This window comes from Rhinolophus sinicus, chromosome 1 (genome assembly GCF_057876585.1).
Source record: "Rhinolophus sinicus isolate RSI-liver-muscle chromosome 1, RSI-T2T, whole genome shotgun sequence".
NCBI lineage: Eukaryota > Metazoa > Chordata > Mammalia > Chiroptera > Rhinolophidae > Rhinolophus > Rhinolophus sinicus.
In genome coordinates this window covers 173,848,788-173,870,934 of record NC_142501.1, presented here as the reverse complement: position 1 = coordinate 173,870,934, position 22,147 = coordinate 173,848,788, and the positions used below count along the sequence as shown (strand labels likewise).

At 32.7% G+C, this 22,147-nt stretch overlaps 1 protein-coding gene across 3 annotated transcripts in view; it reads right to left on the bottom strand.

The window, feature by feature from the left end:
• Window positions 1-22,147, bottom strand: part of GRID2 (glutamate ionotropic receptor delta type subunit 2) — a 1,331,224-nt gene that overhangs the window by 343,500 nt on the left and 965,577 nt on the right. For all 3 annotated transcript variants that reach the window (XM_019741137.3, XM_074323476.2, XM_019741134.3), the window contains exon 10: window positions 588-785. In XM_019741137.3, the coding sequence (XP_019596696.3) occupies window positions 588-785 (198 nt within the window). The remainder of the gene's footprint in view (window positions 1-587; window positions 786-22,147) is intronic.

Sequence of the window (22,147 nt, the reverse complement as noted above, 5' to 3'; positions counted from 1 at the left end):
CTAATAAAAGAGCTTCAGGAAAATGAAGCAAACCTGAGTTGAATAGAGATTAAGAAATAGAGAAGGATAAATTCATCTCCCAGAATTGAAAGACGAAGGATAAAATATAAGTATAAACTTATATCCTAAAGGCTAATGATTAGTTCCAAAGTGATTAGGATTTTATTTATGTATTTATGTATTTATTACAAATAACATTGCATTTTTAAAAAGAAAACATGACTTGGATTGTGTTTGCAAATTGCATTCTGACTTCATAATGTACGATGTACTGAGAAAATATTTGTAGTGTACGTTTGGCAAAGGTAAGTCCTTGTTCTAGATCATTTTCTATCAGAGGAAATACTCAAAAATCTAGTTTCATTTTTACATTAACATTTCTCTCCACAAAGTTCATAAAATAAGAATTTTGCATTCAACACCACCACCTAATGATGCTTTGCCTTGCATTTATTTAATATAAAATTAGCTTCCAGGGCCTACACTTAACCTTTAGATACATAATAAATACAAACATATATACATACATACATACATACATACATACATACAAACAAACATACAAACATACATACATAAATACTTACCTTAAAGACCAATTCTCCTACCAAGCCATTCCATGTCCCATCTTCTTGTGGGCTTCCATACTTATGATCCGGTGCAACATAAATTTCATAGTTAAAACCCAGATAGTTAGATAAGGCATCCAAGACATCGATGGAGAAGCCCTGGTATTTCTTCGGCTTACCCAAGACATTTTCCGAGACCATTACAAAAGGTTCTTCCTACAGGGTAATAAGAGAAATCCTTGATGTCAATCTATATTGCTCCTTAAAAGTAAAGGTTAATTCTTCAAAGAGTTTTGCTTATAGTCTAAAAAACTGCTTTTGGACTTTGCGAGAACTTAGAAATATAACTTATGCATTATTAATGTATTATATTATTAAACAATGTTTAGTCAGCCAATTTCTTGTCATCTGTCATTTAATTACAGTCAGGCACCACTTAATGATGGGTATATGTTCTGAGAAATTCATCACTGGGCAATTTCCTCCTCCTGAAAACATCACAGAGTGCACTTGCACAAATCTAGATGGTGTAGCCTACTATTCACCTAAACTATATGATATAGCCTATTGTTCCGAGGCTACAAGCCTGTACAACTTGTTACTGTAGAAACAACATGAGAGTAAATCAAGCACAAGAATATCTGATGCAATCAACAGACTTGGTAAATACATGATATATGAGGCTGCTGCCCATGTAACGCAGCCTAGTGTTTTACAGCAAACTTTTTTTATAAATAGAAAGAATAGACTCTAAAATAATGAAAAGTATAGTCTAGTAAATACATAAACCAGCAACATAGTCATTTATGATCAGTATCAAGTATTATGTATAGTACGTAATTGTATGTGTTATACTTTTATACAACTGGCGGTGCAGTGGGTTTGTTTACATCAGTATCACCACAGACATGTGAGTAATTCATTGCACAAATACATTTTCCATGGCTATGATGTCACTAAGCAACAGAAAATTTTCAGCTACATTATAATTTTATGGGACAACTGTTGTATCACACGTCGTTATACAGTATGTGACTATACTACCATATCAAAAATTAGATGAAAGTGACTACAAAATTTCAGGGACCAGGATTCATTTTCCTTGCCATCAGGATCAATCTAAGATTCATCAATAATAAAATCATATTAAAGAAACCATTAATTTATTGTAATTTTCCTCAGGCATTTATTGTCTATATATGTCAAAAAGATGTAAAATAATATTTTAACAGATTTACTCTACATAATATTTTCGGTAAAGATCAAAAAATTCTAAGGACATGTAATTTACCTAAAATTTATAACATCACATTTCCTGGGAGTAATTTTGAAATTTGAATATAAACACACATTTCATTGCAAAAAATATCTTCTTTACAAGTGCTATGAGAAATTCACTCATTGTTTTGGCAAATTGTGTAATTTAATAAATTCAGCAAATTGGTTTCTGCTTCCACCTCTTTTATCTTCTTACATTTTTGTCCTTTTACAATAAACAAATAGGCCCCTTACATTTTTCAGAACACCTGGTGTTAGGAAAGCCCAATCATTTGAAACATGCTGGCAGACTACAAAAAACTAGATAACCTAGTTCTGAATTTCCTAAAATTGTTTAGAAATCTTTCAGCAACAGTAATATTTACAGATAACCATTCACAGTGTATATAGTCTATCCAGCTCTCTGAGCAGGTCAAAATCTATCTTGGGTCTAAGCCAGAATACCCAAAGCTTTTATCCTTGGATCATTTTTTTTTAGGGACTCACAAAATAGACTCCATTGAATTGTAAAATAATACTTTACTTTTGGCTTTTACTCAAACATTATGCAAACACCTTAGAAAAATCATTGAATTTATCTTAGGAATATTGTCCACCATAACATTCAGTTTTCCCCTAAAACTGACCATGAGATAAATGTTTGAATTATTCAGAGCCAAGACAGCATCATTTTGCTTTAGTAATGCCTTTTTAAAGAAAATAAAAATAATGTAAATCATTATGTAGGTATCCTTTTTCACTTCGGATACCCAGAAGTTTAGTTCTAAGTGCTCATTTACAACTATGTTGATACTGTAATATTTATAATATTTTTAAAATCTTGGTTTCCCAAACTATTGATATTTTTTCTCTTTTATAAAACTAAGTCTTATTTAACTGTTTATATCTTATCTTTGTGTAAAATAAATCAGTAAATGACTAGTTAAAGAAAATAACTGCTATTTGTTCCCACTGGCTGTGTTGTCCTCTACTTCACTAAATGTGTGTGTGTGTGTGTGTGTGTATGTGTGTGTGTGTGCATATATATATATATATATATATATATGCACACACACACATACATATATATTTAATATATATATATTTAATTTTAGCGCTTCTGAGAATAAAGGCAATCCACAGTTTCCTTTTGGGTAAGGTAAGACCAGGTGACTAATTCTGGCCAATTTTATACAACCAGGGTACTTTGTGCAACTGTTCTTATGTATTTTCTACTTCTTTCCAGCTGGAATAAACATTTAATGGCTGGAATAAACACTTAATGGCTGGAGCTCTGGTAACTTAGACCATATACAATATAGGAACAAGACAGAAGTCTGTGTCCTTGAGAGTTAAAATGCTATACCAGACTGAGTAATTCCCTAGGATTCTAGAAAGTAAGGAAAATTTAAAAAAATTTGTTGTTGTTAAGCTCTTGACTTTTTTCCTGTTATAGTAGTGTTTCCTGTTATAGTAGTATTTGATGGCAATGAATACTGATAAATAAAACAATAGATGAGAGGTTTTGAGAATGAATAAAAATTTCTAATAATACTGACTTCTTTAAATCATATCAAATGAGTGAAAAGTAAAGATTTAATCAGTCCCTTAATATTAAGCATAAAATACAGAACATCTTGATGATTTCAAATATTTATATTTTTAAGTGAATAATAAACTTCCAGATAATTAGTAGATTGTGTTACTATTCATTTGGTTGTTTGAACAAAATTTGACCCAGTCAATGACTATGCATTGCTCTAAATACTCTAACGTAGGTCATGAAGTCATTAGAATCAGAATGGATTCATGAAATTTCAAAATAGAGATCATATTCAGAGAGCATGTAAATATACTCAGGAAATTCTAGAATTATTGGGCATTGATTGTTTACATTATATTGTAAATTCTGGCAATAGAGTGTACTTATTTCTTTATACACATTTCATTCCTTTATAGATTTTGAATTTCTATCCATTGATAAACCAATGGACAGATGATTCATTAAAGATCTTATTTGAATGGCTTCTCTATCCATAATTTTGGACCATATATATTCTCTATTTATCCATGGACTTAAAAATCTAACAAAGCTCTTAAGTTTAGTAGCAATTTAATCACCAGGAAGTTGAATACCACTCTATAGGGTGACACTTAAACAAATACATGAAAGGCTTTATCCCCTGGATAATTCCTACTTATATGTCTGGTCCCAGCTTAGAAAAAAAAAACCTCTTAGAAAAAAACTCTAACACAAATCTAAATTAGATCTCCCTGTTATATTCTCTTATAGCTCATAGGAATCGCTCCTTATTGCATTAAAAACAATTTGTAGTTATATACTTATGTGTTTAAATATTTAATATTTGTCTCTCCTGAAAGTATTGCTTCATGACGTTGAGAACAGTTTGATTTGTTCACCAGTCTTGACATAGGGCCTGAAACAGGGTATACATTTAAAAAAAAAAAAATGTTTTTTGAATAAAGACCTGAATAAAATTGTTCAAGATCCTGAAAAACAAATAAACAAACAAAAAACCCAAGAATAGTAACTAACTGTATTGTAGAGCTAAATGATTTATGTGACAAAATAATATGCTAATATATGCTTTGATGTAAAATATTAATGATTCGTTTTTGTTTTTCTTGATCTCTTTAGAAGAATTATTTAATATACTAAATCATGTTACATCTTAATGTGCTAAATTTCTCTCTAGAAATTATTTTTAATTCCAACTTATAACTAAATTCCTAGGCAAATGAATCCCTTTCAGAGGTCTGTTGTCAAAATCTGGTCTCAGAAACATCAACTAGAATTGATTAAAGGTACAGAATAGGAATGGTTATACTAAGCACTTTTTAAAAGAGAGTTAATTATTTATTGATGAACATGCTTTTAAAATTTTATGCCCTAAATAAACTTTATTACATCCTATCACTTCTCTTCTAGATCAATGTATTTAAGCTTTGTTTTTAAGCTCTATTATAGATTTGGATCACTATTCATAAATCCTACCTCAAACCAGTTGTGTTTTATGAGGACAATCAGCTAATCCACTGAAAAGGTAAACATAGCAATTGAAATTAGATTGAAGCTCTGGAACCTATAATAGAAAAGACACTTTTTCCTTTTCTATGGCAATACTGAACTTGGTTTAATCACTTTTACCTATGCACCTATTTCCAAAATTTATTCACTCATTAACAATAGTTGAGAAGCTACTGCAAGTTACTATAATCAATACAGTGAGAAATATAGTGAAAAACCATGGGTGCCACTTTCAATCTAATTATAACCTAGTATTGGGAAAAGTCATGCACCCAAAAAATACAAAGCAAAACAAAAGTAGCACATATAATAACTGGTACATAGAAACACCAGAGAATGGGGAGGCCGGATGGCGCAGTTGATTAGGGCACAAGCTCTAAACAACAGGGTTGCTGGTTCAATTCCTGCATGGGATGGTGGGCTGCATCCATTGCAACTAAAGATTGAAAACAGCAACTGGACTTGGAGCTAAGTTGCGCCCTCCACAATTAGATTGAAGGGCAATGACTTGGAGCTGGTGGGCCCTGGAGAAACACATTGTTCCCCGATATTCCCCAATTAAAAAATAAATAAATAAATAAAACAAAACAAAACAAAAAACACCACCAGAGAAATACAACAAAGTCTTAGAAGAAGAAGATGAAGAAGAAGAAGAGGAAGAGGAAGAGGAAGAAGAAGAAGAAGAAGAAGAAGAAGAAGAAGAAGAAGAAGAAGAAGAAGAAGAAGAAGAAGAAGAATGCCATTTTGGAGAGTACCAACTATACAGTATTTTAACAGATAAGAAAAATTAGGAATTGAAGTTTTAACTCAAGTTCACTCAATAAGTTACAGAACAGAAAGGAACCATAATTCATTTTCTTTTTGTTTTGTTTTGTTTTTGTTGTTTTTGTTTTTTATTAGTTTCAGGTACACAAAACAATAGTTAAACACTTATTATTTATATTCCTCACACAGTGACAACCACCCTCCACCCATCCACTACCCCTCTGACATCGCACACAGCCATCACATTTCCACTGTCTCTATTCCTAATGTTGTACTCCGCTTCTTGCAAATATATATATATATATATATATATATATATATATATATATATATATATTATAGTTGACATTCATTATTGTTCAAGTTCAGCTTCAGGTGTACAGTGCAGTGATCAGGTATCTACATCATCCCTGAGGTGGTCTCCCTAATGAGACAAGTGTCCATCGAATACCCTACAAAATCTTTACAACATTATTGATTGCATTCCCCAAACTGACTTTCATAATTCATTTTCAACTTTATCTCTTTGAACCTCAAAAATTTCAACCTATGAATTAAAATTTAGGATGACATAATTTGTCTCAAGTTTTTATGCAATTTAAGGTGGTGCAAGACTGGTAGAGACTCCAGATGTCTGACAGGAAAATAAAACACAACCCTCTCTGGGTAGAAAGTATTTTCATTTTAGATCTTATGTTATTCCTTCAAATAACTGTTTGAATGCAATGTCCAAAGCAAAAGTCAAAGATAGCATGTAAAAGGAAATTACATTTCATAAATTGAACAAGCAGAAATAATATATGACAGAAATCGATTTTCAAGAACTCAGATACTAAAATTTTCACATGCATTATAATTATAAACATTACGTTTACTATGTTTAAAAGGTAATTTTTTAAAAATTGGCAGGAAATTGGAAACTATAGAAAGTGTGATTGCAGAATTTAAAAAGAACTAAATAGAAATGTAATAATTAGAAAAGACAATGATCAAAGTTAACTTAATGACTGAGTTTATCAGCAGCTTAGAAACAGTTGGAGAAAGAATTAGTGACCGGTTATAGATCAGAGTTAATCCCAGGGTGAAAGGAATAACTAAATAGAAAATCCCAAAGAAAGAGTAAAGAGATGAGAAGCAGAAAGAGAGGTCATCTGATAATCCCAAATATCATTCAGGATACGAAGAAACAGGAGCTATCATTCACTCTTGCTGAATGTTTAAATTGGTACAACCACTTTGAAAAACACTTTGACATATCTAATAGAGACTGAAGATATTTATATGCAAGTTAATTTTTCCTGTTTTTGAGTGTTACATAAACATGTATCTAGTATGAAGATATGCATAGTTATGTCTTAGCAATTTCATTCTTTGGTTATGAACATTAGAGAATCTTGGGCACCAAAATACATGTCCAAGAATATTTATAGCAGCATTGTTTAAAATAGCTAAAATCTGGAGATAATCTAAATATCCAAATGTCTATCAACACGGAATAGATAACTATAACACGGTATATTGATGCAATGTAATACTAAACAGCTTAAAATTTAAGAAATTAGAGCTATACACAATAACATGAATGAACTTTTAAAAGAATAACGGTGAGTAAAGAAAAAAACAATATTCAAAGAAAACAGTTTCATTTCATTATTGTAACATTCAAAAACAGGTCAAATTAACTATGTATTGAAGGATTTACACCCACGTAAAGACACTATAAAGAAAACCTAAGGAGTGATAATCTATGGATCGTTAGCTCTGGGATGCTGGGGAGGGTGTGGTTAGAAACATGCACAAGGAAAGATGTCTCCTGTGGTAATGGCAATATTCTAGTTTTTGCTCTGGGCAGTGATTACCTGGATATTACTTTATTATTCATTAATTAATGGTTTAAATTTTTTTCTCTCTGTATGGGTGTTACAGTACAATATAAATAACAACCAAAAAAATAAATATGTTAAATGGGGCCTGATAATGAAGGGCACTGAAGCCGTATTAGGGTTTCTGTCTTATTTGGCAGGGAACTAGAGCTTTATGGAAGGGAACTAGCATAATTAGAAAGTACTTCTGAGAGCAGAGTGTAGAATGAATTGCAGAAAGGAGAACTAGGGCTACTTTGTAACAGCGCAGATGACAGGTGATTATGGCCGGTGCCTCTTTAACATATATTTTAAAAGTGTGTGTAGATGACTTCGAGTCTTCTATTATAGGGACAGAGAGTGAAAAAGGAAATAATAAAACACTGCCTTTAAAATTCATTTTCCAGCAATTAGTTTCACGGAATATTAATAGTACTGAGTCTGAGTTGGTGATAACCTGTCTGCCTATTAAATGAAAACAAATTGCAGATTTCGATTTGCTCATCCCTTGGATGACAGACTCTCTAAGCACAATCCTCAGCAACTGGAATAAATGAAGCTTTCACAGAATGCCTGTAGTTTATCAATCTAAGTGCATTAGCGTGAGGATCCATAGACCTGCTTGTAGGAAAGAGTGTTTCAGTGGTTGATAATTTTCATATTATCAAGGATTTATTCACATCACTTGTTGTGTTATTAGATAATAACCTCATAATTCTGAATTTGTATTCAGTCATTTAAAACAATCTAATGTTAATTGCGTAGTTGATTTACAATTCTGTTTGCAACTTTCAGATTTTGTAGTTAATTCCCATATTTTAATAACTATGCAATATTGTTTGCTAGTCTTAGTGCTTGCAAAAAAAACATCTGAAGTCTTTGATAGGAACAAGAGACAAGCTCTACTGCCAAGGCTTTACTGAGAGCTATTAAGAGGTTTTAATATGCATGGCTTCACAGAACACCAGAATAGCTAAAACTACTAGGAATGAGTCACTGGAAATTCCTTATGGCTGCTCATACCTGCTACTCAAAGACAATAAAAGAGAGTGAGAATATTTCTTAATGACCTGTTTAAAAAAATTTTCCACATAAAACATGTTCCTGACTGAAGTAAGCAAGCATTGTCTTTATGCACAATGTGAGCTTATATTTTGCTTAGGAAGGACACATTCAACTTTGATATACGTAGAATTAATGATCACTATTCTATAAGAAAGCCTCATTGCTTTTTACAGATCATATATAAATAGAAACTTCTACATGTTATAAAACAAAAGGTATGGATTTGTTTTTAAGAAAATGTCAAGACGCCAGAATAGGAAAACAAACATGAGGATATCTGGAGAGGAAAAAAGAATTCTAGGTGTTGTAAAGGAAAATAATATAGCAGTTCTATGGAGAGAAGAAAAGCAATTCACAGGGATATGCAATGAAAACACTTTTCAAAGAGCTTTTGAAGAAGGATTTTTATAGAGGAGCAAGTGTTTAGACAGCATTAGCCCTAAACCTATTTTTTAAAATGCTTGCTTGCATATTTTTATCAATGCGATTCAAATTACCAACGATAGAAGTAAATAAAAACATTCCAATTTTCTATAACCATGTCTTACATATTGTTTCTGATTCCTACATTGTAAGCAATTATTTTAATAAAAAATACTTTAAATTGAACATAAAATTATTGCTACTAGTATACAAGGTAATTCATTTTAAAAATAAAATGTCTGATTTTATAGATTGTTTTCAAATCATGAACTGATCACATTTTAGTGACCTAGAGGCTAAATGGAGAGTGGCAAAACAACAACAAAAAAAGATGTTCATTTTGTTTTCATGTCAATCTGAAAGAAATATAGGATGCTGTAACTTGGAATACAAGGTTATCAAGGACATTAGACAGTCACAACAATCCTAAGTATATTAGTTCTCATTTATTGGTTTTTCCTAGCATGCATTTAAAAATACATTTTAGGAGGCTAAGATTTTATGGGCCACATGATTACATAGGTAAACAGAAATACCAGATCTCAGTTTGCTTTCTGAATAAGAGTGGTGGATAATATTGTTTTGCTAAACTTATTCAAATATTTATTATTTTGCTAAATTTAACACCTACGTGACTCTTACAAGTGCATCGCCATGTGTTAAGAGTCAATTTTATTCCACAAGTATTATTAAAAGTTTAATAGACACAGATTGCTTTATAAAGGCAGTTATCTCAAGAAAAACTATTCAGAATATGTTTTAAGACACAGAATATTGCAGCTGTAATAGGTTATATTGGCTATACCAAATGTCAGAAGTCTACAAGATATTTAACTAAAGAACTTAGTAAAATTTTGACTTCAGAATAAAGATGATGTTCACATACTCTGGGTGATATAGTTGTATTCCTGTTACAATATTATCAAAAACATGTTAATGTTACCATGTTAATAAATGTCAGTGGAACCTTATAATACAACTTACTCTCTGTCTGGATATGAAAACATTTAATAAATATAAACTGAGGCTAATTAAATACCAGACTATAGTGAAAAGCCATATAAAATTAAACTTGGAATATTTAGCCCTAGTGGTATTGTAATCTAAAATAATATTACATTACCTATAGGAAAACAACAGAACTTCAGATATTTATTCAGTCATTCAAAAGAATGTTAATGCCAGGCACATGCTAAGAATACAAGAGTGAACAAAACAGAAAATAAACAGACATCTCTATCCTTCTAGACCTACATTCCAAAGAGAATGATAGATAATAAACAAAATAAATAATATATATATGTTATACCAGATGATAGTAAGTACTGTGGAGGAAAATTAAGCAAATAACGAGAAAAAAAATTGCACATGAGACAGGGTTGTACCTTCAATCAGGAAGAGCCTCTGTAGAAAAAGCATTACAAACTGAAGAAAGGGTAAATGTAAATGTATGAGGCAGGAGTTTCTCTGACTAGTTTAAGAGACAGAAGGGACACTGATGTGGCAGGAACCGAGGAGCTGGGCCAGATAGAAATGTCTGAGAGGTAAAGTGTATATGTCGGATGGAGCTGAAACAGGTCCTTTAAGCCGCTGTGCTGATCAGCTGTTACTTCCTCTGAGATGGACAATCATATGTGCTCTGAGCAGAGGACGGATGTGATAGGATGTGATCGGATGTGCTTCACGATTTACTAGACAATTGACCGTTACTATTGACAATAGACTGGATGGGGCAAGGACAGAAGTTGGGAGATCAGTTAGGAGTCATTTGCAATAAACCAGAAGTGAGCTGACTTGGTAGAAAAATGGATTTGATGAGGAATAATTGAATTCTCAGTGTTTTCGAAAATAGAAGCTGATGGGATTGGCTGGTATGTTGAATGTGGGGCTATAAATATATAATGAGAAATGATGTAATGCTATGCTATACTTCCTGGAGGTTCTTAGTGGAGGCATTGGTCTTCAGAAGAATATGAATTTCTGAGATTCTCCCTGATTGATTTTATTTGGAGTATATATCATAATTCTATTAGAGGAACTACAACTTTCAATCAATACACTAAATTCCTCAAGGTGAATGTTCAATACAAAATCAAAGACAGAATTTTGTAAAAACCTAGAGCACTGAATATAAAGTTAATTAACATTCAAATTTAACAGAAAGAAGCATGAAAAATGTGTATTTTTCCTAAATATGTGTGACTCATGTAATCAATTAAGAGAAATAATACTTATTAGAGAAAATAATCATTAAAATCATCATTATTTTTAAAGCATATAGTTTAAAAGGACAGAGTTCAATAGGTGAATTATTTATTTTTTGCTCTCTTAACAACCTGTGGTACATACAAATTAAAATCTGTTATTTATTGCTCATGTGACTGCCAAGGATGAAAAAGAATGTTAATGTTTATTACCACGCATGTAAAGAAATGGGCTTTCTTGTACACTTATGTGAGTTAAAATTGGTACAGCTTTTCAAAAACACAAAATTTATAGTAGAAAAGCAAATACCTTCAAATTTTCATGATCTTTTTTCCGGTTACTTTACATCTAATTAAGTATTATAAATAGAAATGAACACATGCATGTATCTAAAAGAATGTTCATTGCAACTTCTCTGGTGAAAATTTGAAAACAAACTAAATGCTCAATAATTAAGTAATGATTTCATACAAAAATATGTATCTGTATGATAGACTACTACACAGTATATTCGGTTGTCAAACTCAGTGTCTCAGTGCCCTGGTACATGGTCATCTGTTCAAAATTAGGCCTTAGATTTTTTTCAAAGAATGACATTTCAAAGTTTGGGACTGGTTTATTTTTCTTTGTCTTCTAGAGAAATTAAAAATATCACTGTAAAAACATTACTTACATTTGCTTTCTGACATATTTCAGTAAATGTGAAATAAAAATGTTGAGTTTCAGTTGGATGCTGGGAATAAATACAACCTTCAATAAATTAATAGAAGTTTGAGGCAATTGTAAAGATAATTCATTAACTGCTAAAAACAAAAAACAAACCAAAAAAACAAAAAATAACTATTATCTGCTATACAAAAAAAATATTTGTTTACATTAAAAATATTCATGTGTTTATTGCTAAAATGGGAAGAAAATGTACAAAACTATCCGTGTGTGTGTGTCTGAGTCAGTACAGCTGCTATAACAAATTATCAGACTGGGTGGCTTAAACAGCATTTATTTTTTTACAATTCTGGAGTCTAGAAAGTCCAAGATCAATGTCGTGGCAGATCCAGTGTCTGATGAGAGTTTGCTTCCTTTGTCTCACAGGGCAGAGAGTGGAGAGATCATCTTTCTCATGTCTTTTCTTATGAGGGCACTAATCTCATTCAGGAGGGTTCCACCCTCATGACCTACTTACTCTCCAAGGTCCCACCTCCCAATACCATCACATTGGAGATTAGGCTTCAACATCTGAATTTTGGGGGGTCACAAATATTCAGTCTATAGCTGTATGCATGTTTAAAATCTGTATAAATATATATATATATGTGTGTAATAATAAGAGCAGCAAACATATTCATGTAGGACTTACTATATGCTGGGCACTTTCTGTATATATATGCCCAATACTCCTATTAGTTTAGAACCATAATTATTTCCACTTTCATGAGTAAGTATATATATATATTCAATTGTATATTCATATATACATGTACATGTATATATATTCATGTATATATAACATTCATGTAGGACTTACTGTATGCTGGGCACTTTCTGTATATATATGCCCAATACTGCTATTAGTTTAGAACCATAATTATTTCCATTTTCATGAATAAGGTAACTTAGTTTTGTTTAGTTAGTGACACATACTGAAATATATTAGTCAGTTTTTAATGGAGGAAGTAGAGATGATTTCACTGTTAATTTTTTGTTTTCCACATTTTCAAAGTACTGTCATTGAATATTCTAATACTTATTTCAACTCTTGGATCAATGAGACCAAGCATTATGGAGGAAGGAAATAAAAATTTGTTTCTAATTTTTGAGAGAGTAAATGAAGTCAGGGTGAAGTTCTGGAAGAAGAGATGCCAATGAAGGTGGCAGCAGGAAGAGAAGGCAGAAAGGAATCAGGGGAAGGCACTGGAGAAGAATGCAAGAAAAAACAAGGTTTCAAGAGGAGCAAGTTGCTGGTGGATTCCCATGTGGGTGAGAAGTCCAGAGAGATCTCAACTGGAAAGCACTTAATTTCATTTGTCAAGTAGGAGATCATGAAGATCTTTTGAAAGGCAGTGCCTTTGGAGAGATCAAAATAGAAACCAACTGAAGGCAGTGGCTTAAGGATAAAAATAAATAATGAAGGGGAGAAAGAGCTGAAGTCTGAGACCACTGCATGACAAAGAATTAGTAGAATAAAGGGGATTCGGGGTCAAAGAATGTGTTTTATTCAGAGAACATTTTTCAGGTTAAGGGAGGAAGCAAATGAAAAATAACAACAATAAAAATTTTACATTATGCCTGTCATCCTTATCACTTTACATTCATCACCTCATTTAGTTCTTGGAATACTCTGGTATTGTTATTGTCATTTTACAAATGAGAGAACTGAGATTTGGTAGTAAAATAGATGAATACAAGATGCCTGCCTTACAAGATGGTAAGAAAGATTGAAATTTGGATCTAGTGTTGTCTGATGCTAAAGCCTGCATTCTTAACCATTAATTCAGACTGCCTTCATTAACATTTGTGTATGTATGTGTGTTTGGGGTTACTGGGGAGCAGGTATAGAAACTACATAGTAGATACAAGGGAAAGAACTTACACGACAGTCTTTTAACACATGGTGGTATAAAAATCAATCTCTTGCTTTCTCCATTCTATATTCTCCAACCTATGCTCACTCTTAAAGCAGAGCTATTTATGTGTTCTTGTTCTTCTTTTGCTAAGTCACACTTCAGTTTTAGTCAGCATACTGATGGGATCGTAATTTTTATATAAAAATTACTTTAAAGTAAAATCTGAAATCTTATCTGAATTTCTCTTATCTGACTAAAGCAGAGCCTCCCAAGGGCATTTATTGAAAACTCCAGGAAGGAGATGGGCTTCCAATTCACAGTAGCTTGCCTGCACACACACACACACACACACACACACACACACACACACACACACACACACACAGGACCCTTCCATACTTTGCTCCTGAAACAAGATCTAACCCTCCTCTTTTTGTTAAGTGGGTATACAAACATTTACTTCTGGGCATTCAGCAAGTTCTTTATTAGAGTGACTTCTCTGTGCACATGTAAATAAACCTTGACTTTTCTCCTGTTAATCTGTCTATTGCCAGTTAATTCACAGGCCCCCAACCAATCAAACCTAAAAGAGTAGAGGAAAACTTTTCTACCTAACAGTATCAAGACTTTTTCCTGAACAACTTTTTTTTATAAAAGGAGATCTGGAGAGAACAAGATACACAATAATTTCACTAACCCCACTCTATACCCTTTGTAGAAACTACACTCAATATTTCTGATACTGACCTGCCTGATTTAAGGTTTTAAGAATAAGGTAACAGTTTTTTTTATTTCTAGTGACCTGAATGCTTTCTGAAGGCTATACCTGTTTCTTTTGATTTTTATTATGAAGCACAGTGGGAAACTTAAAAGAAAAGATATCCTGTAGACAGGGAGGAAACATAAGGATAGAAAGCAGGAAGGTGCTGATATTTAAAAGCAAGAAACAAATCTGTGGGGATTTACAGAATGTAGAGAAGTCTGAACTTAAACCTCCAAAGACAATAGTCTGTTTCAAAAATTAATAAGCACATGAAAGATTACTAGAAATGTCATTAAAATTAATAATAAGGCACTTAAAAATGACTTCTGTGCCAGCTCTTATCAGGGTGGTGGATATGGACTACAGTGTTGAATTAATTATTGGGATACACGTTAATGAATTAGAGAGAGGGTCCTACAATTTACTAGAAAATATAAAGCAGTATGAAACTTTTTTTTCCCATTGCTATTATTTTATTGCTTAATAAATTGGAATGCTGAGCCTAAACCCAGCCCTAACACTTACTCCTATGGGATCCTTCATAAGATGGAGAAAATGTCACTTAGGAAATGTCACAAAACAAAAACAAAACAAACAAAAAACAAATACAAAAACAAAACACTGGTGCTACTTATTCTTGTATTCCTTAGCAGATACTACTCTAAGAGTGTTCCAAAATGTAACATTACTGTGTATGTATTGAAATGCAACTTAGTTCTTGGTGCTGATGACCAAAGGTCATTCTTAAAATTTTGAAAAGACTCATAAAGCAAAGGTGAAATATTTTTCAAACTCTTTGTTCTTGATGGGTCTTTGACTTTTAAAAAAGTAAAAGTCCTTGCTTTCAAACGCTAATCGGTTGCTTCTTTATTCCCCAGTAGATTGCAGACCAGTCAGCCTCAATACTTCATTTTCTTGAGTGCTTCATTGACCATGGTCTTAGAGATTACATTTGGCTCAGAACAGCATAGTATCTTGTTATTTTTAATTGAACTGCAGAGTACATTACCCTGAATAAGAATTAATGGAAAAAAAAATTAGTATGAAAATTTAATGTTTCCATTTCAAAAATCGTGCCACTAGCAATGGTTAAAAGAGAAAAAACAAACCAAAAAAACAAACAAACAAACAAACAAACAAACAAAAAAACCTTCAAACCTACCAAATAAAAAGGCCTTAAAAAAATTGAAGTTCATTTCCTCATGCTAACTTCCTTCACCTAGAGAATGTGAATTTGCTTGCTGAAAGATTTTAAACGTACAAGAATCACAAATTCAGTTTCCAGCGTGATGGCCTTTTTTTTCCAGGTTAAACTAATTAGCACAGGGTTTACTTGGAGATGCTGTGAAATGGCACCTTAAAACCCAAACCTCTTTGTATTTCCACTGATCATTAAAAAAACCCAAGGGGTGTGTATTCTAAAACAGTGTGCATTTTCATTCCTTTCCATGACCAGCTTTTCCATTTCAGGGACCTCCATGCAGTATGGTGCTTCTCTCCTTCACTTCCTCCTACTTCCCCAGAGGGAGCTGAATTTTAATAGCTGTTCGTGTTCTAGAAGCTGACAGATGAGTAAACTATTCCCACGTTGGATGCTTTTTGGAGGTATCTCTCCTCATTTCAGCCTACCCTAGAGTCCCATTGAGTGCCATGGAGAGTGATTTGATAAATTGTCCCCTATTGGTCAAAACTTGTATCTGTACCTTTGAAAGAATCCAAATCCCACTTAAGACCCAGCTAGCTCATTGATAAGGCTGACATCTGACTCCTTGGCTCTTGGAGAGGGACTGGAAAGCATGCAAGGCTTTTTAAAAATGCATTTCCTTTCTAAACAAATCTAATTTTACATTTTAATTGAAAACATTGTTTTCCCCTGTTGATTGGGAAGATTTCTAAGATGTAAGTAAGAATAATTTCCTGTGACTTATATTTAGCATCTGTTCGCCCCGTACTAATGTATGTCACCTGCAAAACAGCAACATCTACATGCTATTGGCAGTCAAAAGTGGCAGATGAATATGCATCTACCTAATGAAAAGCTGGACCCTTTGAGAGGTCAAGGCAACATTGAAAACACTGAAACAGCAAGATGTGAGGAAGTATCCTACTTTATAACTATACAAGTTTGCTCACCTAAATAGCTATCAATTACTACATAGCTCAAAGATAAATACCTGATTTCTATACATTCTTTTAAAGTCTTGGTACAGTAACGTCCCTCCAACTTAAACCTTTCTCAAAAGTCTCTACATTATATGCGAGCTTTAGAAATTGATCTGCTTCCTATCATTCTTTGTCCAGCTTTGTAGACTTTCTCTGTATATGCGTATGTATAACCTAGTACTCAGCCAAGACTCAAAAGGACCGCTATGCAAATTTCTGCAAGTAGTCTCCTAGATAGCTCCTTCTTGTCTAGAACATGTACCAAAAAATGCAAACCACCTCAACCTTCCCAAACTTTGATCTCTAATTTCTTAACTCAGCAAGGGCGACAATCTCTGTCTCTGTGCCTTCAGTATGGAAATTGCCAGCAGTCAGAAATCGGGGGTGATTGTTGGGATCATATAGTTGTATCCAACCTCTTAGGAATGAAAATCCTTTTTTAACTGTTGACTAATGTCTGAAAGTTTTTCTTTTTATTTCATATTTTGCTCAGTTTTCTAGTTATTCATAACAGGAATTTACTTCAGTTCCTGTTATTTCCTCATGGATGGGTGATGGTGGAGTGGGAGGGGAGGAAGCAGACAAATAAGGATTCAATGCTTATTTTTATTACAAACGTAACTTGAAGAAGTTATTTAACTAGCTCTAGAACTCACCCACATTATGCAATGCAAATAATAATCTTGAGGGTTCCATGAAGATTGGGTATACTAAAATACTAAGAATAAGATTGACTAGGAGTGTGCCCTAAATGTTAGCTGGTAACATTATCAGTAAGTTTTAATGGTTATTAATTTATTAATATTTTCCTTTGTAGCTCTAAAAAGTACAATCTATACCAAAAGCATCTCTCTCATTTTTATATTTATATTCATGTACATTTCTGAGGAATTGTGTATAGAACTGATTTTTGTGGTGTAACTATGCTAAAATTACTGTATTGGCAACAGATAACTTTGAACTTTAAGGTAACCTTAACACTTTGGTTTCTTTCAGATGCAGTGGCATAATTCTCTTCTGAAATCAAAGTATAACATAGTTTATATAACTGGTTAGAATATAACAGAAGTTATGGAAGTGAATTTAGACCTACTGTTCTTACATCTTTGAATTTGCAAATAACTCTGTCAATAACTTCCTAAACTTATACAAGCAAGTAGTAAATCTATTTTTCAGAAGTAAATTATATAACACATCTCTGAAATATTTATTCATTGTTTAGTCTAAGAATTCAGATTTCAGCTTTTAATGGAAAAAAGTTGGGTCGTGCAAGGTTACCTCAGAGCAATAGCGATACTCACACATCTGCATGACAGCTATCATCTTAAGAATTGGTGTGATGAGGAAGAATACAAAATTGTCAAGCCATTCTCATGCATCAGTTCTCATGATGATTTTAGTCAGTCAGCACTGAAGTGAACATATATCCCAGTGTTGCTATAAATTACATTGTTTACATAGGCCAGTTTTCCTCAAGTGTCTATTTATAAAAATCACATTTTTCCCTTTATTCTCACATTAGAAGGGTGCAAGCAGCAGAAGAGACAACAAAATATGTACACAATACAGAGCTATGTCTACTGATTACATTGTTTCAATAATAAAAATGAGAACCATTAAATTTAAGTTTTAGGCTAGGTCAAAATTGTAGCAATGGTATTTTTAACTGTATATTATCTAAACTACGTAGTGCTAACCTCATTTTCACTGACAAATTTCTAATTGAATTGTCTCTAAAGGAATCTTAAAAAGGAATGCCTTACACACAGACTGCTGGAATTTCCTGCATTTCTATTTCACTTACTTCAGGTGACATTAAAATTTACCTTTAGGATGCTTTAAATTCTTGATACCTGCATATTTTTGCGTGTACTCTTTACATTGTTGGATATTTGTTCTCTTTTGTCTATGCCTTCCTAATCCCTGCTCATCTGTCAAAACAAATTTGTGTCATCCTTTAAGCCTCTCCCACTACCTTCCCCAATAGTGAGATGCTTATTTTATGTCCTCCCTTAAAGTTTATGCATAATAAGAACTAAGACCTATATATTGCACTTCTTATGTGCCAAGCTCTGTTAGAAGTCCTTTGTTCTTTGCATGCATTAGTTCCTTTAATTTTCACAATAGCTCTATGACGTAGATAATATTATTATCTCCATTTTACGATGAAGAAACAGAATTGTAGAGAGTTTAAAGACGTGGTCTAAATTCACAGGTAGATTTGAGGATTTAAATATGGTCTGATCCAGACTCTGTTCTTTTTAATGGCTTCATTGAGTATAATTTACATACCATATAATTCACCTGTTCAAAGTGTAAATTTAATACTTTAGTATATTCACAGGCATGTTCTACCATCAGTGCAATCAGTCTTAGAATGTTATCGCCCCCAAAAGAAATCCAATTCCTATTATCCACCATCTCCCAAGCCCCTAGTCTCCCCCAGCTTTAGATAATCACTAATCTACTTTCTATCCCTATACATTTGTCTATTCTTGATATTTCATATAAATGAAGTCATATGATATGTGATGTATTATGACTTGCTTCTTTCACTTAGCATATTTTCAATGTTCATCCATGTACCATGTTATCAGTGCTTAATTTCATTTTATTGCCAGATAATATTTCATCTTATGGGTGTATCATTTTTATTTATCAATTCATCAGCTGATAGTTATTTGTGCTATTTCTACTTTTTTGCTATAATCAATAAGGCTCTTATGAACATTTGTGTACATGTTTTTGTGTGGACATATGTTTTCATTTCTTCTGGGATTATATCTAGAATAGAAACTGAGTCATATAGTAACGTTGTATTTAACCATTTGAGGAACTGCCAGACTGTTTTCTGAAGCAGCTGCACTATTTTACATTCCCACCAGCAATGTTTGGGGGTTCCGATTTCTCCACAACCTTGCCCAAATTTGTTATTATCTGTCCTTTTGGTTTATAGCCAGCCTAGTGGGTGTGAAGTTGTAGCTCATGTAGTTTTGATTTTCATTTCCATGATGGCAAAATATGTTAAAAATCTTTTTATTTGCTTATTGACCATTTATATACCTTCTTGGAAAAATTGTTCAAAGCCATTGCCTATTTTAATTGGCTTATTTTTCCTCTTCATATTGAGTTTTTATTATTCTTTATATATACTAAATACAAACCCCTTATTAGATATATATGATTTGCAAATATTTTCTACCATGCTGTGGGTTGTCTGTTCACGTTTTTGGATTCTATTCTTTGAGACAAACATTTTTAATGTTGATGAGATCTAATGTATCATTTTTTGTGTGCTTTGAGTGTCATATATAAGAATCTACCATCAAAATAAAGCTACAAATATTTACACCTATGTTTTCTACTAAAAGTTTTGTAGTTTCAGATCCTACATTTAAGTCTGTGATCCATTTTGAATTAATTTTTGTACATAGTTTGAGGCAGGGGTTTAGACTCATTGTTTCACAGGTGGGTATCTAGTTGAAAAGATTATACTTTCCCCACTAAATGATCTTGACACTCTTGTTGAAAATTGATTAACCATAGCTATGTAGGTTAATTCTGGACTTTCAATTCTATTCCACTTATCTAAATGTCATAAACCAGTATGATGCTGTTTTGATTACTACAGCACTTTCGTAAGCTGTGAAATTGAAAAGTGTGACTCTTCCAAATTTGTTCTTTTTTCAAGATTTTTGTGTGTGAATGGGTAGGTTTTTTCTGCTTTTCTTGTATTTTCACGTGAATTATAGGATCTGCTGGTCAATCGTGGAAAAAAAAAAAAGAAACAAAAACTTGAATTTGAATAGGGATTTCATAGATGTGTTTGGAGAATATTACCATTGATTCTTTGCATACATGATTGCATGATAGCTCTCTATTTATTTAGGACTTAAAAATTTTTCAACAATGTTTTGTAGCATTCAGTCTACAAATATTGCAGTTCTTTTAATTTTACTCTTAATTATTTTATTGTTTTGATATATTTAAATGGAAATTATTAATTAATTTCCTTTTTGGATTTTTCATTTCTAGTGTAGAGAAATACAATTGATTTTAGTATGTTGATTTTTACCCTAAAAACTTGTTGAACTCATTTATTAACTCTAATAATGTGAGTGTGTGTGTGTACTCTTTAGGGTTTTCTCTATGTAAGATTATGTTATCTGCAAATAGAGATAGTTTACTTCTTCCTTTATAATATCATTCCTTTTATTTAATCTCCTTGCCTAATTGTGCTGGAAATTAAATAAAAGGAATTTTATTTAGCACAATGTTGACTAGAAATAGTGAGAAATGACATCCTTGTCTTGTTATTGCATATAGAGGATTAGAGAGGGTTTTCAGTCTTTCATCATTAATATGATGTTAGTTATGGGTTTATACATGGTTTTTATCAAGTTTAGGAAATTCCCTTCTATTACCAGATTGTTGAGTGCTTCTTTCTTTCTTTCTTTCTTTCTTTCTTTCTTTCTTTCTTTCTTTCTTTCTTTCTTTCTTTCTTTCTTTCTTTCTTTCTCTTTCTTTTTTTAATCAAGAAAAGCTATTGAATATATCAAATTCTTTCCTACATCGATTGAGATGATCATGTGGGTTTATTCCTTCATTAATTAATATGTTATATAACATTGATTTTCATAAATTGAATTAACCCTGTATTCCTGGGATAAATTCTACCTGGTCATGGTGAATAATTCCGTTTTTATACTTCTACAGTCAGTTTGATATGTTGAGGATGTTTATGTCCATGTACATATTGTGTCATATTCATTAAGTCTTTAAGCCATTAATTTTCACTAATTACTGGCTGATTGCTTTATTGTTCTCAACAATGTCCTTGGTTTGCTTAGTAGTTTGAAGGAAATAAATTTGAGTAGGGGTCATTTTTGAGGTCAGACTTTAAAAATTGTCATGATTCCAGGAGGGATATTCTTAGTTAACTCTTTCCCTGGTTTTCTCTGGTGAACTCTCTGGCTGTGGATTTAGCTTTTTGCTCTTAATTAAGAGGAGACTTAGACTTGAACTTCCTCATCCTCTGTTTCAAATAATTGGAGAATGCTTAACTGTACTTTTTTCTTACAGACTGCTTGTCCCCTGGGCAAAATCTTCATGCAACTACTCTGGGTACTGGGTTATGTGGCAGCCTCTGGTCTTTTCTACTTGACTCCATTGACTTGGAACCTCTCCCCTTGGAGCAAACTGGAGTGATGGTGATCAAAGACCCCTATTCTAGGCCTGCTACACCTGGAATAGAGACTGCATCCTTTGGGTTGGGGCTAGGTGGAAAAAGGAAGCCCCCAAATTCTTGGCTATATTCACCAGGAATTTAGCCTCTTCAAATTTGAGTTGAAGGGCATGAGAACTGCTAGCAGCCTGTCTCTCCAGGTGAGATAAGCCTTCATTAGGAATTTAAGAGAGAGGGAGACCTGTCTTCTTGGCCAAACCTGCTTGGAGTGGAGTTT